Source organism: Lynx rufus, unplaced genomic scaffold (genome assembly GCF_022079265.1).
Source record: "Lynx rufus isolate CCGP_SWC_20201006 ecotype Redwood Valley unplaced genomic scaffold, mLynRuf1.p SCAF_10, whole genome shotgun sequence".
Classification (NCBI taxonomy): domain Eukaryota; kingdom Metazoa; phylum Chordata; class Mammalia; order Carnivora; family Felidae; genus Lynx; species Lynx rufus.
The window spans coordinates 41,445,426-41,459,586 of record NW_025814824.1 but is presented as its reverse complement, the minus strand read 5'-3'; the positions used below and the strand labels follow the sequence as shown (position 1 = coordinate 41,459,586).

The following is a 14,161-nucleotide window of genomic DNA, read 5'->3' as shown; positions in this document are numbered from 1 at the left end:
TTTGAGCTGCTGATTTTTTCTCTCCTTGGAAAAGGCTTAGCACTTTGACAATCCCAGGAGCTCACTGTTGTTAAACCAGTAAAAGTACTTTATTGAAATTTTCTTTGTTGGTCAGGAATGAGGAGATGTTTCAAATGAGATATAAGCGCCAGGCTGGGATAGCTGCTAATGTTTCTTGCTCCAAAGTGATCCTGGGGCAGCAAGATGAACTCAGTGGTTTCTTTAGATCACTTTGTTCTCTCATTTCTCTTTTGTAGGTGGGTAAAAATTTCAGCACTACATGGTGGTACACCAGGGAATCCCACAAGATTAGAGGTAGTCTCAGTATGTAAGACTAAGAAGTTGGGGGAGTGGTTCGTAATATGGAGAGAAATAAGCACCTTTTTAATATAAAATTCTGCTTTCCCCTATGCTTGTGGAACAAAAGGTAAAAAAAAAATTGAATGTTTCTAAAAATTGAAATGTTTAGTATCATAGGTGTATTGCTGGTTTAGTTAACTGAAGTTTTCGTGTTTTCGTTGGTAGTTTTAACATCATTTAACCAAAAGCATAAATTAGGTTTTGTGCATTCTTTTTGTTCATGTATCTTAAGTACTTTCATTTTCAATATAGAATTCTAGATGAGACCATACCTAAATAATAATACTGATGATCTATGAAATTCTGTCCCTTCCCTTGAGGAACTCATACATCCCTAGTGTTATCTTTTTAAAAGATCTGAAACTAACCGTTTTAATGATGTAACGCATTTTGAATATTTAGTCTTAGGCAGTATCTCCTTTGGAAAAGATCTCAAGAAGAAATTGAGGTTTCATGTTGTACATGTTATTTTTTAAATGGCAGAAAGTTTTGAGTGTCAAGAGAAAAATTCATTCCTGTTATTTTACACACGTCTTCTAAGCTCTTTATAAAAGTCAGACTGTAACACAAGGGTTGGAAGACTTGAGGGTTAGTTCATCCAAGGTAAAAATATATTTATATATAAAACTCAGAATTATAGCTCAGCTTCATTTAATTCCTTGAAAGATGCCGGTGTTCATGGTCTTTTTCATACCCACCAGTAGTAGTAAACTGAGCACCATATGAGCTGCCTGATTGAGGAAATTTCCAAATATTGTGAAAACATAACCCTCTTCACAATGCAGCACGCTCCTGTCACGTTAGAGTGCAGCAGGTACCTATTGAATTCAGTCAGCACCCTGGAGAAGCCTTGATGTTGTCGGATGCAACTCACAAGTAAAATGGTTAGGGAACAGGGCTGTTGGATATCAGTTCTACACTTAACCTGAGCATCCAGCATACACATTTTCCATCTACCAATCTGCCTTCCCAAATGCCATTACTACATTAACATTTTTTATGCATTCCACAGCAATGACAAATTGTTTTCTAACTGTAGCACCAGATTTAGTATGCGAAAGACACATTTGCCTCTGCCAACAAACCAATAATTCTCACTAACATCTTCAGAGTTACAACATTTATAAAGTTGCAAAGTGGAGTAAACAAACCATCTGTTTGGCTTTTCCATATATGTCATGCTTTCTTATTAGCATATTACGATTCATTTAGTAAACAAATTTGGTGATTTCGTTCACGTCAAAGTTAGGTCGGAAGCTTGAAGATGATTAACATTGCCGGGACATGCACATTAATACATTGCTTCCTCGGCAAAGTTAAATGGCTTCTCAGGAGAATCACCCCTTGTTGACAAGATGAGACTGTCAATTTTGTTTGCCTGCCACATTAGGGGCCGTGAGGGGATGGCGGGCTCTGAGAGAGGGGAGTCATGTAGGCAGCATAATTCACTGTGAATTGAGAAAAGAAGTCTAATTCTGATAAATGGTCGACCCCAATACATCCTACCTGTTATTACAACAGACGTGCCGTATCTGTGCAGTAAATTAGCTAAACCCCTAAAGAGTTTGGTGGGAGCTTATCTTCAAGTGAATAATTTGAATGTAGAGGGAACTGTCTGCGTGACCAGTATGGATGATTTGTTTTATATTGAAAGAGATTGAAGTGACTGAATTTCATACTTTTAATTTGCAAGAATTTGCTTAGCTTTTATTTCTTGCATTTCATATGTACTTCTTTACTTTTGGGGTTTTTTTAAGCATTCACTAAAATTTTACATTCAGTTTTTGTATGTGTTTGTGAGCTAGAGATGGTTTTCAGCTCTTCTGGAGAGAATCTTTAAATAATATCCTATAGAACAGCTACTAGTTTTGCAGAAATGTATACTATCAAAAATGTCATTTAATTCACAGAGCTATAAGCCTCCTACCATTAAAACAAAAATTTGGGAGAGTTAAATCCAACAAATAATGTCCTAGCAATCCAGGTCAGAAAAGAATTAATGAGAGGCACAGGTTTTAATTTTTAATTACTATGGATTTGGATAGATGATACACGTTTCTATTCAGGAGTATTGTTGATTCAATATCCCATAGTACATTCAAATCTGGCAGCTAGGTTTTTCCAGATTGGTTATAAATTTACTTCTCTACCCCCATATATGCATTCATACACAAGTATACATACACAAACACACACACACGCACACACCATATATATGGTATCTGTTATGTGTACGTCACTGACATTCTGGACAGTATAATTTGAGAGAGAGAGAGAGTGTGTGTGTGTGTGTGTGTGTGTGTGTGTGTGTGTTGAGTGGCAGAGGTGAGCAAGAAAATAAAGACAAAACCTAATCTGAAATGGAGCCTCAATTCCATTTCACCTAAAATATTGCAGTTAATTAATAATCAAGTATTTTGTTTAAGTTTAAAATGGTTCTATTCAAAACTGATTCGATATTGGACTTCTCATGTAACCTATGGCTTAATTCACTATATTCAATTTTGACTACTATATTCTGATTTTCCAATTTGGGCATGAACAATTTTTTTAAAGTTATTTCCCTATATATCAAAGTCAATGTTAAAACCTCAAAACACTTTTTCTTTAAAATGTTTTTAACTTTAATTTTTATGAGTCAAACATTGCATTAAGTGGGCATTAGAACAAGAGGGACATGAGAAAGGAAATGCCCAGCAAGACTTACTTTCTCTCACTTGCAGTTACTTAACTGTGTTTGATGAATTTAGTGTCTTTGGTGGTTGCATGGTAGTGTTCTTTTTTTTTAATTGAAATATAATTGACATCAGTAAAATTTTTATTAAAGAAACAGAAAAGGAATGGTATCCACTTTAGTCCAGTTACAGCACTTCCACTCAGCATGTCAAGGAGTTAATATTGGTTTTATGACCTCCCCTACCCAAGGCTTCATTACTTTTTGCTTTTAAGAAGAATCTTAGTTTTCAAAAGGTGTTTGGTAAACTCGTAGTGTGGAGGGAATAGTAAAGAGTACAGAGATTCAGAGGAAGCTGTTGTAATTCCAAGCACACCCCAAGTTATAGGACTAGTTCATGTCTTAATTATATAGCATTTCCATGTACCACACTGTGGTATTAATAGGGTCAGAATTACCCTTTGCTGTATTACCAGTGTCTTTTTCTTAAATATTCAGTTATGTGCTTCCAGTCTTGGGATCATTGTGTTTTCTTTTCCTCAATGTATTTTGGGAAAAGCTTCTTTAAGACTTGTGCATATTATTGATTGAAGGCCAATAAAAGTACTTTCAAGTGTCTCCTATGTGCAGAGTATTCTCCTTTACTGCAGGAGACTGGAGATTGAATGAGATTTAATTTGTGTTCTTGTTGAAAGTGACTATCTTGGGGCTACATTTTGGACTCTTCTCTTAGTGCTACTGTACTCATTAATTAATACCAGATCCCTACCTAGTAAGACCAGATCCTTACCCTTTCTACCTAGGAACTCATCTTCTCTCTCCATCCCAGTGACTTTTTTTTTTTCTGTAAGAGGAATTTGTATCTGAATATAGGCATCCCTATCTAATCAAAGCAAGTAGAAAGAACTTTCATACTCTGTATGTTCTTGTATAACGAGTTCTAATACAATATATATTTTTGTTTATGATTGATTCTCTTTTCTGGAGATGAATATTCACAATAAGTCTGTTTCTAGAAAAACCATCTCTGTCTCTGGAGAGCACAAAATTGGTTCCTTCATAGATGCCTCCTTCCACTTACTACATGCACCTTGGACACTGCTTCCTCTACTAGGGGTCCTTCTCCTATTTCCAGCACTTCCTGGCTTTCCTCCCATTTTAGGATCCTGTTCTCTTCATCTGACAATCGGTAGGCATGAGTTCTTTCTGTGTCTCTTCCATCTTCCCTTTCTTTTTGCCCTTTTAATTTTGCTGATCCAAATAAACTTGCAAGTTGCTGTTAACCCTAGGTCTTTGTATCTCCTCATGAGGACAGTGTTTTATGACAATTAATGGTTTGGATCGACTGATTCCAGAGTCCAACAATAGGTCTTTGTTAAGCTGCCTTTTGTCTACTCTGTAGAGACTGAACCTAACCTCTTGAGGGACAGGATCAGTACTCTCTAAAGAATAGGTCTGTCTTCTTTCTCTCCTCTCGCTTTTCCTTTTTCTGCCCTTGTAATACTGTGTGAGTTTGTTAGAAAATCTCCAACCCCACTATCATGAGAGTGAATGAGCAGACTTTCCAAAGCCTGTTCTTCCCATCCCCACTTCAAGTGTTTTGCATATGATATTTAGGACAATTATTAAACAAAAATGAAATAGATTAAGAAATGAGCATAAAAGAATCAATTCTCTTGAACTGTGGTTGCATAATGGAAATCGACTACCATGAATGAACCCATGTACTGAAGTTATGAACAGCAGAGCTAATGCACTGCCATGAGTTCATCTTTATTATTGCATTACACCTGAATCAATTGATAAAGTAGCCTTTTTTTTTAAGCAAGGGATAGCTCTTAATTGAATAAAAGTCAATGTAATTATATTAGCAGAGGCCAACAGTACTGCTGACAGCGGAAAAGGGACACTCTTGAACGGAGTGCCAGAGCTAGTCTACACATTTCTGCACATCGTTTGGTTGACAGATATTGAGGGCTGGTACATCATCTAATTAGATTACAGATTTCTATTGCTGTAAGTGAGAAATGAAGAGAAACTTCTCTTCCTGGTAACATATCAGTAGAGATGTGTAATTCACAAGTCATCTTAGGAAAGAAGTGTCCATCTGGGTGATCAGTGTGTCCTTTTGTTAATGTTAATTTATTCTTATTCAGTGTGTCTGGATGTGACTGCTGTGTGTCTGGCTGCTGTTTTCTCAGCAGTGAATCTAGGAAGTGGTAACTGCAGATGTGTGAGAAGCAACAGAGTTCTAGATTACAATCATCGCAAAATGTGTGTTTGTGAAATTAAAGTGGGGAGGGTGTTAAAAATAATAAGCAGGGTTAGGATTTCATGGGCCACTTATGGTTGGCAGATTGTTTTATCGACAGGGTTATTTTACTTAGTGTAACTCTGTTTCCACATTCTTACAACTCTGGGGGGTGTCACACCCGCATGTTAGGGTAGGCATTTCCTGCACTTTGCTTATTTGGCACCCTGCACTTGGAATCATCTGCCATCTGACACCAAGGAAACGGGAGCAACAGTGTCAGAGCAGGGACTGCGGGGACAGCTTCTGTTTATCACTCACGTATTTGCACACTGCATGCATCTGAGTAGAACTCATTTATAGATGATGATGATGCTGTGAATTTGGTTTATCTCAATTCAATTCATGATTTTTGGATGGTACAGCTGATCTGAAAATCATCAAGACCGCATATGAGATGATCGCTTATGACAGAAATGATTTTGTGATCAGAACATTTTAAATCCCTATTTTATTGTGTAAGTTTTTTTAAACCAGATGTCTAGAATGTGAATTTGTTTTCTCTCTCTCTCTCTTTCTCTCTCTTTTTCTCTGTCTCTCATTCTTGCTTTCTTTTGTGATCGATTTAGCAAAAGATTAGAAAGCTGATCTTATTATCACAAGGTAAGCTCAGCCTTCCTAAGTGCAGTGTGGAGAGGGCTGCTGCCCCTCTGCCCCTTAACACCCAGAGTGCTAAATATTGTCTTGTGTGGAAAGGTGGAGAAGTCTTTCCTACCTTTCTTGTCTCTGAGGCACATACCTCTCAACCATCTCTAAGAAATTAGCCATGCTTGTCACCAAATGGAGTGACTCATTTGGTCTTTCATACATTTTAATTATAATCAGGAGGTCTGTTGAATGTTACACTGGCCATTCTAGGTCATTTCTATTATCACAATTACTTCTTCAAGATGGAGAGCTTCCGCCATTCCCGAGAAGCTTTTATGTATCTGTGTATTTACTTATTGGTTTATTTATTTTTTTTTTTTGGAAGGGTAGCCTTCAATTTAGGTACTTGCCAAACATGTGAGAATTGCAGGTGGAGAGAGGTATATGCCCAAGGGCACTTTAAAAATAAATGGGGGGTGTAAATACAAAGGCAATGTTTTCAGAGAGATAATAACATATCAGGCTTTGTAAATCATGACATCCGGATCTATGGATGCTGTGGGACAAATCCTATTTTTTCTTTTTTTTTGCACAAGCAAAGCATTTAGTAGAGTAAAAGTTTTGCTTGTCTTAGAAGTGCAGATTCCAGTTGTTAAAGTAGAGGGACTGTATATTGTGCTTTAATTTGGGGGGGTATTTATTGTGTGGGTGTTTTTTTTGTCTCTTTGGGTTTTTTTCTGTTGTTAAGTGTGATGTTTTAAATGGTGGGTGGGTTTTATTTTAAAAAACGATTTCTGTTTTTCAGGGTTTGTTTTAAAGGATTACATTTTAAAAGTCAAATTACTTGATGAAAGCATGTTCAACTCTAAAAGGCAGCAGTTTCTGAAAATTAAGTCTATTTTCCTATTAGATAAGTTGAGGTCCCACATTATTCTGAGGAAAGGGATTTATGATAGTCTGTAACCCTATTTCAAATTACTAATCTGTAAAACTAAATTTTTCCTACATAAAACTTGAAGTGTAGGAAGGTGTGAGGGGGAAAGATTTCATTATTTTTTGAAGTTAAATCGAAATTATCTAGACCATTTACTTTTTTAAAAAAATGATCTTTTTTATACCTCTAAATAAAGTGCTACAGGACAAAAAGAGCTTGTTTTGCTTTGTGGGGGTTTTTTTTAGGTGTAAATTCAAATTATTCAGTTTAGACAGCAGAAAGTTTCCATTCTTTTGTCCTATTTAATATATTCTGAAATCTCTGCCATGAGATTCTCTGCAGCTGATGCTGCTACCTAGTAAAGCTAAGAGAACTATCATTGAGAAAAAGGTGCATGGGCTTGCATTCATCCTACCATTGAAGAATTTTACTCTTATAAAAATGATGTTAATGAAAAGTTCCCCTTATTGCACTCCCCACTACCACTTACTCCAAAATCCTGAGGATGTAGGGAAATGTTTGCTTTTATAATGGTGTAATTAGCAATGAATGTGCTTATTTGATGCCTGGTGGAAGCTGAATCAATTTTAAAATGTTCTCCTTTTTCTCACCCCTCCCCACTCCCTCTACACCTACCCCCCCCTTCCCTCTTGTTTTCCTAGACACAGTGCCAACATAAACCTGCATCGCAAACTGTTGACCAAAGAACTCGATGACATGGGCCTGGACTCAGCGCAGCCCTCTCTTAGCAAGGGCCTCCGGGATGAATTTTTGATGAAGATCTATGGTGCCCAGCACCCCTTGGGGCTCGATGTCAGGGAAGACGCCTCCTCTCCCGCAGGGACTGAAGACTCCCACCTGAACGGGTACGGGAGAGGCATGGCGGAGGACTACATGGTCCTTGACCTGAGCACCACCTCCAGCCTCCAGTCCAGCAGCAGCATCCATTCTTCCCGAGAATCCGACGCAGGCAGCGACGAGGGTATTCTTCTCGACGACATTGACGGGGCGAGTGACAGTGGGGAGTCAGCACACAAGGCCGAGGCCCCTGCCCTCCCTGGCAGTCTAGGGGCTGAAGTTTCAGGATCTCTGATGTTCAACAGCTTGTCCGGGAGCAATGGTGGGATTATGTGCAACATTTGCCACAAAATGTACAGCAACAAGGGGACTCTGAGAGTGCACTACAAAACTGTGCATTTGCGAGAAATGCACAAGTGCAAAGTCCCTGGTTGCAATATGATGTTCTCCTCTGTGCGAAGCCGAAATCGGCACAGTCAGAACCCTAATCTCCACAAAAACATTCCCTTCACTTCAGTAGATTAGTCTCAGAATGGACACTACAAATGCCAGCTCTCACCAGATGGCCTACATGTTTGAACTGCCATAGTCAGTGTGTGCTTGTGTACCTGGGTGTATGTGTATGTGTGTGTGTGTATACAAATGTACGCCTCTGTGTCTACATACACACACACACACACACACACACACACATTTTCTTTTCTTTAGATATAAAAAGATAAACACTAGGTGCTTTTGAAATTGTTTTTCTTTTTCCTTTATAGTTTTGGGAAAGGGGTGGGATCTTTAATTTGGGGGTGAAAACAAAGTACCCTTAAAACACACATACACACACACACATAAAGTGTGCAACCGGCCCAAATTCTGACAGAATAAGAATTCTTAGTCCTCTGCAAAGGGACAGTTTCTTGTACCCATGACTGTTGCCTGCAAAAAAATAAAAGGGAAAAAAAAAAGAAAAAAGAAACAAAGGAACTTCTAATAGTTGTCTTTTGTGAACTTTAAGGTTTTGAGAGAATCTTCAATTAAAGCATGGCAGATTCACCTGTAAATATTTAGCCTTGAGAGGCCAATGATGTAAAGCAATTGTATTGATGGTTGTTTAACTCTTTTGTTTAATTTTTACAGTTACATCCAGCTGTTAGATATGCAGGAAAAAAATAGTTTGCTGGCTAGCTCTTTTCATTTATGTTAGCATTAATGCACATTTCTTTAAAAAAAAAAACAACAAAAAAACCATGGTCTTGTTTTTACTACCTGCTAGATAGAGTGATAAGGAGGTGCTGGCATGCTTTACAGCACAGATCTGATTTTTTAAAATGTCCTGTACTAGTACATAAACCCAGTCATGCACTTTTTTTCATACACTACAAGGGGACGTGTAATATCCATGCTTCTTTTTTATCCTTAAACTATTGCCATACTTCAAGTAAGTGTCTTTTTTAAAAAAATTCACTTGTATAAAAATGGTCTGGTCAGTATAGGGCACAAATGCCAAACAAAAGTATTAGTGTTAACACAAAACTGCCAACTTTGCACAAGTTTCCAGGAAAGAAAATACAATTAGTCACTCAACATAACCACAGGCCAATTTGTCGGCCACCAGAAAACTGCTTTAAAAAAAAAAAAAAAAAAACAACACTTGGTGATTCTTTCAAGTGCCGAATGTTATTAGAATCAACATTGCATCCTTCTTGCTTATATGTTAAGTTACATAAAAGGAAAACAAAATTATGTGGTGTGAAACAGCCAAGGCATTTATTCTTCAGAGGCAGGATAATATTTCAGGATACAAAAGCCCAAATTACTCACTATGGAACAAAGCTGAATGCAGTAACAGTGTTGAACACTCATTTGCAGGACCTACCCCTTCTCCTTTAAAAAGAAAGCAAAAGTCTGAACTGGGTTGGTCTGTTGTATGGCTGTGTAATTTGTTGCAAGTTCTGCAGTAGTCCTATGATTCAGGCCTGTCTGATAGACAAAATCAAAAGACATTTCACAGCAGCAGTACTTGGAAGCTTTGAAAACATGTGCTGAACTTGAATTGAGCAACACTCCTTTCTGAAAAGCCAGACGAAGGGGGGTTTAAAATAGGATCTCTCACTGTTGAGTGTTTTGTGTTTCCCCACATGATTTGTCAGAGAGAAATGAAAGCAAGCCTGAAACCAAGCAATTGAGAGTGAGAAAGAGGGGGAGGCGATTCTCCAAACCTTTTTTGTTTTGTTTTGTTTTGTTTCCGATGTTTACACATGTTGCCTGAGCTGGTTAACCACATGGGCAGCCCTCAGCTACCACAACATACTCACTAAATGATGATATTTACTCAAGTTCAGTCTGCAGCCAAAACCATTAGGATGTGCACTGCAGACTGTGTTTTGTTGTTGTTTTTTTTTTTCCTTTTTTTTTTAAGGTGGGGGTGGGAGGGGGGGAGACAGATAAACAAGGAATATTTTGTCTAACAGTACACAATAATTTAAAAGAGAATGTATTTCTTTTCTGCATTTAGTGGCCTCAAACATTTCTCTCATCAGTCTAAAAGTTAGAAATGCCCCCCTTTGTTTTAACTTTGCATGTTGTTTCCATTTTTCATATGTTTTGTAATTATTTTTTCTATGTTCACATCAGCATTCACTTCCGTTAAATTTGCCAAAGGAAACTGTTAATATGTTTCTGTTGTTATTATTATTCCTGTAGGATTTATTGTACCTCACAGTATTTATTGTTTCCAAAAATAAGCATCATTAGTTGAGGATTCAGTATTTTTATTTGTAAAAATTTCAGAAACAATAGATTCTTAAAGATAAGCTAGACTTGTCTAGAAGCTTCATCTTCTCATCTCCTTCAGAGGATACTATGGGGTTCATTTAATTCACTTTGTTCTCCAGTGAGGAAAGACCAAAAGTATTTGCAGTACAAAAGAAACCATATCAAACACTATGTCTGTTAAATGACAAATGTTTACGGTAAAAAGCTGAGGAATTAGTAATAACCATTTTTGTTTTCTTGTACCTTTGAATTCCCCAAAGTCTTAATTGCTTTATTTTGGTGTTGTGTTAAATTGAATAGACAGAGATGTTTTCCTTTGTTTTATACCATATAAGACTATGTACAGTATGTTTGTGAAAAACTGAACTAGAATAATGAAAGTTTGTTTGCAAACATTTTGGTCCTCTTAGCGTTCTCTGTGTTGTGCTGTTGCCCCATTATGAAATGATTCGATTCAAAAAGGGTGGAAAAAAAATGTTTTTAGTATCCCAACAAAAGATCATGGAAACACTAAATGTTGGACTGTGGTAGGCTGAATTACACTTAGCTTTATGAAAATAACACATTTTTATTTCAGTGATTTTTAAAAGTTACACTGTTGGTTGAGATATTAGAACTCATCTTGTACAGAATCAGTGTTTAGTCTGTTTAATGTCAACTAAAAGGTCAAATAGTCCTAGTGAGTGAATTCCATAGCTGTCAGCAGGTCACATCAGTAGATGAACCAGGCTTAGAACAAATGTTTGTTACTTGCCACAAACTGGGCTAATGTGGAGAGCCAGATGGAACAGTCCAGAAGTAATGAGATTCTCAAACTAGAATTTCCCTTGCTTGGAAATTTGAATGTGTTCACCTGCATTTTGTCAGAGAAATGGCAGTGAGTCCTGGGCAACTGGCTCTTTTTAAGTATCTCCCCTATTTGCTACTACTTTTGTGCCTCAAGTGCCCAGATGTTATGGTGGCCTTCTAAATGGGTGAATAACACTTTCCAATATAAAGCCTATTATTGCTTAAAAGGGATGGGGGAGTGGATGGAAGCGGTACATGAAATGTAAAATTATGAACTGCACAGAGGTTCCCGTCCCAAAGTGTTGCCTGTTCTTGGGTGTGCGCCCGAGTGCAATGTTTGGCTTAACTGTAAACCTAGTTAAGATGGTGACCCCAAGGCTTACTTGCAAACAGGAAGGAGAAAGCATTTTAATCACTGGGCCCATCATCTTTGTCTGCTCCTACTTGTTTGTTTCTTCATAGGAGTTTTCTTTTGTGAAACTGTTTCTTTCGAGCTGCATCCATCCTGTGCTGGCTGAAAATTAACAGCGATGCAGATTTTCATCGAAGCAGCTTTTTCCCATTTGATTAATTTTAACCACAGTTTTGTCACAGGTAGAAAATGAGGCAGTATTATTAATGTGCATGTTCACTAGCTGATGTTGAAACTTACTGTTTTGATCATTCTAAACTATGTTTTTGTACATATCAGAAAGGCTTAGTCTGCTTTAGGGAATATCTGCATGCTTATGGAGGGGGATGACAAAGAGCAAGAGAAAGGATAGATAATAAGTAATTTGGTTTTTAAAATGTGATTAAAAAGCTTGACATTCTTTGTTCTGCTATGAATTGTATTGAGATAAGTGAACCCAGTGTAACGCATCTCAGATCTTAGTCTAGCTGTCCAATTCAGCCTGATGGCTTTTGAAGGTTTGGAGGTATTAATGTTTTCCTTCTCAACGTGACAAACATCTTTTTTGAAAACATATTTAGCACAATGGTGCCACTGTCCTTGTAGTGTGATTTCTTTGGTCATGAATTTCCAGGCCCTGCCAATAAGAGGAGAAAGACACTTAACTGGTTAATAGCCCTGTTAGTGTATACATTGCTCTTAAAAAAGAGCAGTTCTAAGAATAGGCTGTTCTGGAGGCATTCTCCCCATTTTACTCAGGAGAACCCATGCCCTAGAGTGCCACCAAATAAAAAGTGACCTTTTGTTCCCCTTCCCATGTACCCACCCCAGATGTGTACCAAGCAAACGGGAAAATGAGAACGGGGGCCACTAAAACATAAAGAAGCCAGTAATCAGATTGAGGTGGACACACTACTTACTGCTAAGTGTTGACCTGAGCAGTCCCAACTTGTACCTGGTGTGTTGGTGTTGGATTAGATTGGCTGTTAACAGAGTAAATAAAATTCAACTGTAATAAGACACACTAATCTATCATAAACCAGTCATCCGGAAGAACCTTTCTTTTATCCTATGGACACACCCTTTTTCTTAACTTTTAAGCAATTAGAACAAATGCCATTTAAAAAAAAAACTATTCGAATTAGAGGATGTTGCTATTTCTTCCCATTCTTTGATTTTTAATGGAAGGGGTCTAAGTGTGTAAGGAGGGCAATAAAAGGCAGGTACCAAAAAAGACTGGTGGGAATGAGTTTTTCCAAAAGCAGAGCAAGGGATACTGAGTAGGGGATAGGAACCTTCCCCGGTTGAGCGTAGCTGGGAAAGAAAATAATGAACTGGAAGTGTTTGTTCAAAAGAAAAGCCTGGTACAATTTTTCCCAGCAGTGGGTGAGAGCATCTCGATGCACTGCCCCGCAGAACCCCCTGTGACAGGTGCATCACTGCACCCCAGTCTGAGGAAGAGGGGAAAGCGAAGAAAACTTGTGGAATAACTGAGGATCCTTATGGGTCAGAAGAGCCAAGGGCAGCTGTGGGGTTTTTGTGTTTGTTTGTTTGTGGTTTTGTTTTTGGGTGGGAAGTGATGCTGGAGTCCCTTAGGAGAGCAAAAAGATGTGATGGGTCACCCAGGGTATAGAAAAAGCCAGTGGTCAAACTGAGCTGTTAAATGTCTTTTCTCCATCATTACTTTGCCTGCCCCTGTAGCCATGACTGTATTGCCACTTAGCTAAAGACTTCTTGATCAAAATGTGAGCTCATTTATCTTCCTATGAAGCATAAAAGTGGCTTTCCTGTTTGCATGTTTTCCCTCAAAGCTAAACCATGTACTAGTCTAGCTCATATTAATATTAAGACCATACCTGATGGGTCTCAGACTCATTTCCCTATTCCCTATTGTTGGAGAGTTGCTCCCCAGAAATGGTAACTTTGGATTAGTATTACATAAATCCAGCTGTAAAACTGACAGTGAATTAGTCTGTCGTCACTCTGCCCGAACATCCATCCTTCCTTGTGTCCTTTCATCATCCCCATTCTGTCCACATCTTGCACAAGATGATGCTTGTGCCCATGCGGCAATAACTGGACATGAAATACCATCTTTTGGCATTTGTTGAAAACTCCAAATGCCTAATAATGTTTTTTTTAATGAGCATTTTTACAAGTACACCAAATTGGATCAGCATTACTGTTCATTATAATGCTATATATATTTTTGAAGCAACATACTATAGTTGTTATAAAACTATATTCTCTAAAGTGTTACCGTAAATTCATCTGACCTTTACTGCAAAAAAAAAAAAAATACCTTTTTTATATAGAGTATCAAGACAAGGCTCAGTCTGTAACAAATAGTGGACCATTACAGAAGAGGAAAGGAAAAAGCTGGGACTGAGCAGTGAAAAGCTTCAGTTCAATTTCACCTCATATCTTTCTAATAACTTACTTGTCACTTTATTACCTTCCAGTAATGTGAATGCTGCTGACAAGACTGTCACACTAACAGCAGACAACACCCTCTCTGCTTCAGCCCCAGCTCTCCTGGCTACTTATTGC

At 37.9% G+C, this 14,161-nt stretch overlaps 1 protein-coding gene across 1 annotated transcript in view; it reads left to right on the top strand.

Annotated features, from left to right (window-relative positions):
• Nucleotides 1-8,190, top strand: part of BNC2 (basonuclin 2) — a 289,917-nt gene extending 281,727 nt beyond the window's left edge. Inside the window, exon 6 of the mRNA XM_047098145.1 lies at nucleotides 7,530-8,190. Coding sequence (XP_046954101.1) covers nucleotides 7,530-8,190 — 661 coding nt within the window. The remainder of the gene's footprint in view (nucleotides 1-7,529) is intronic.
• The last annotated feature ends 5,971 nt before the right edge of the window (nucleotides 8,191-14,161 follow it).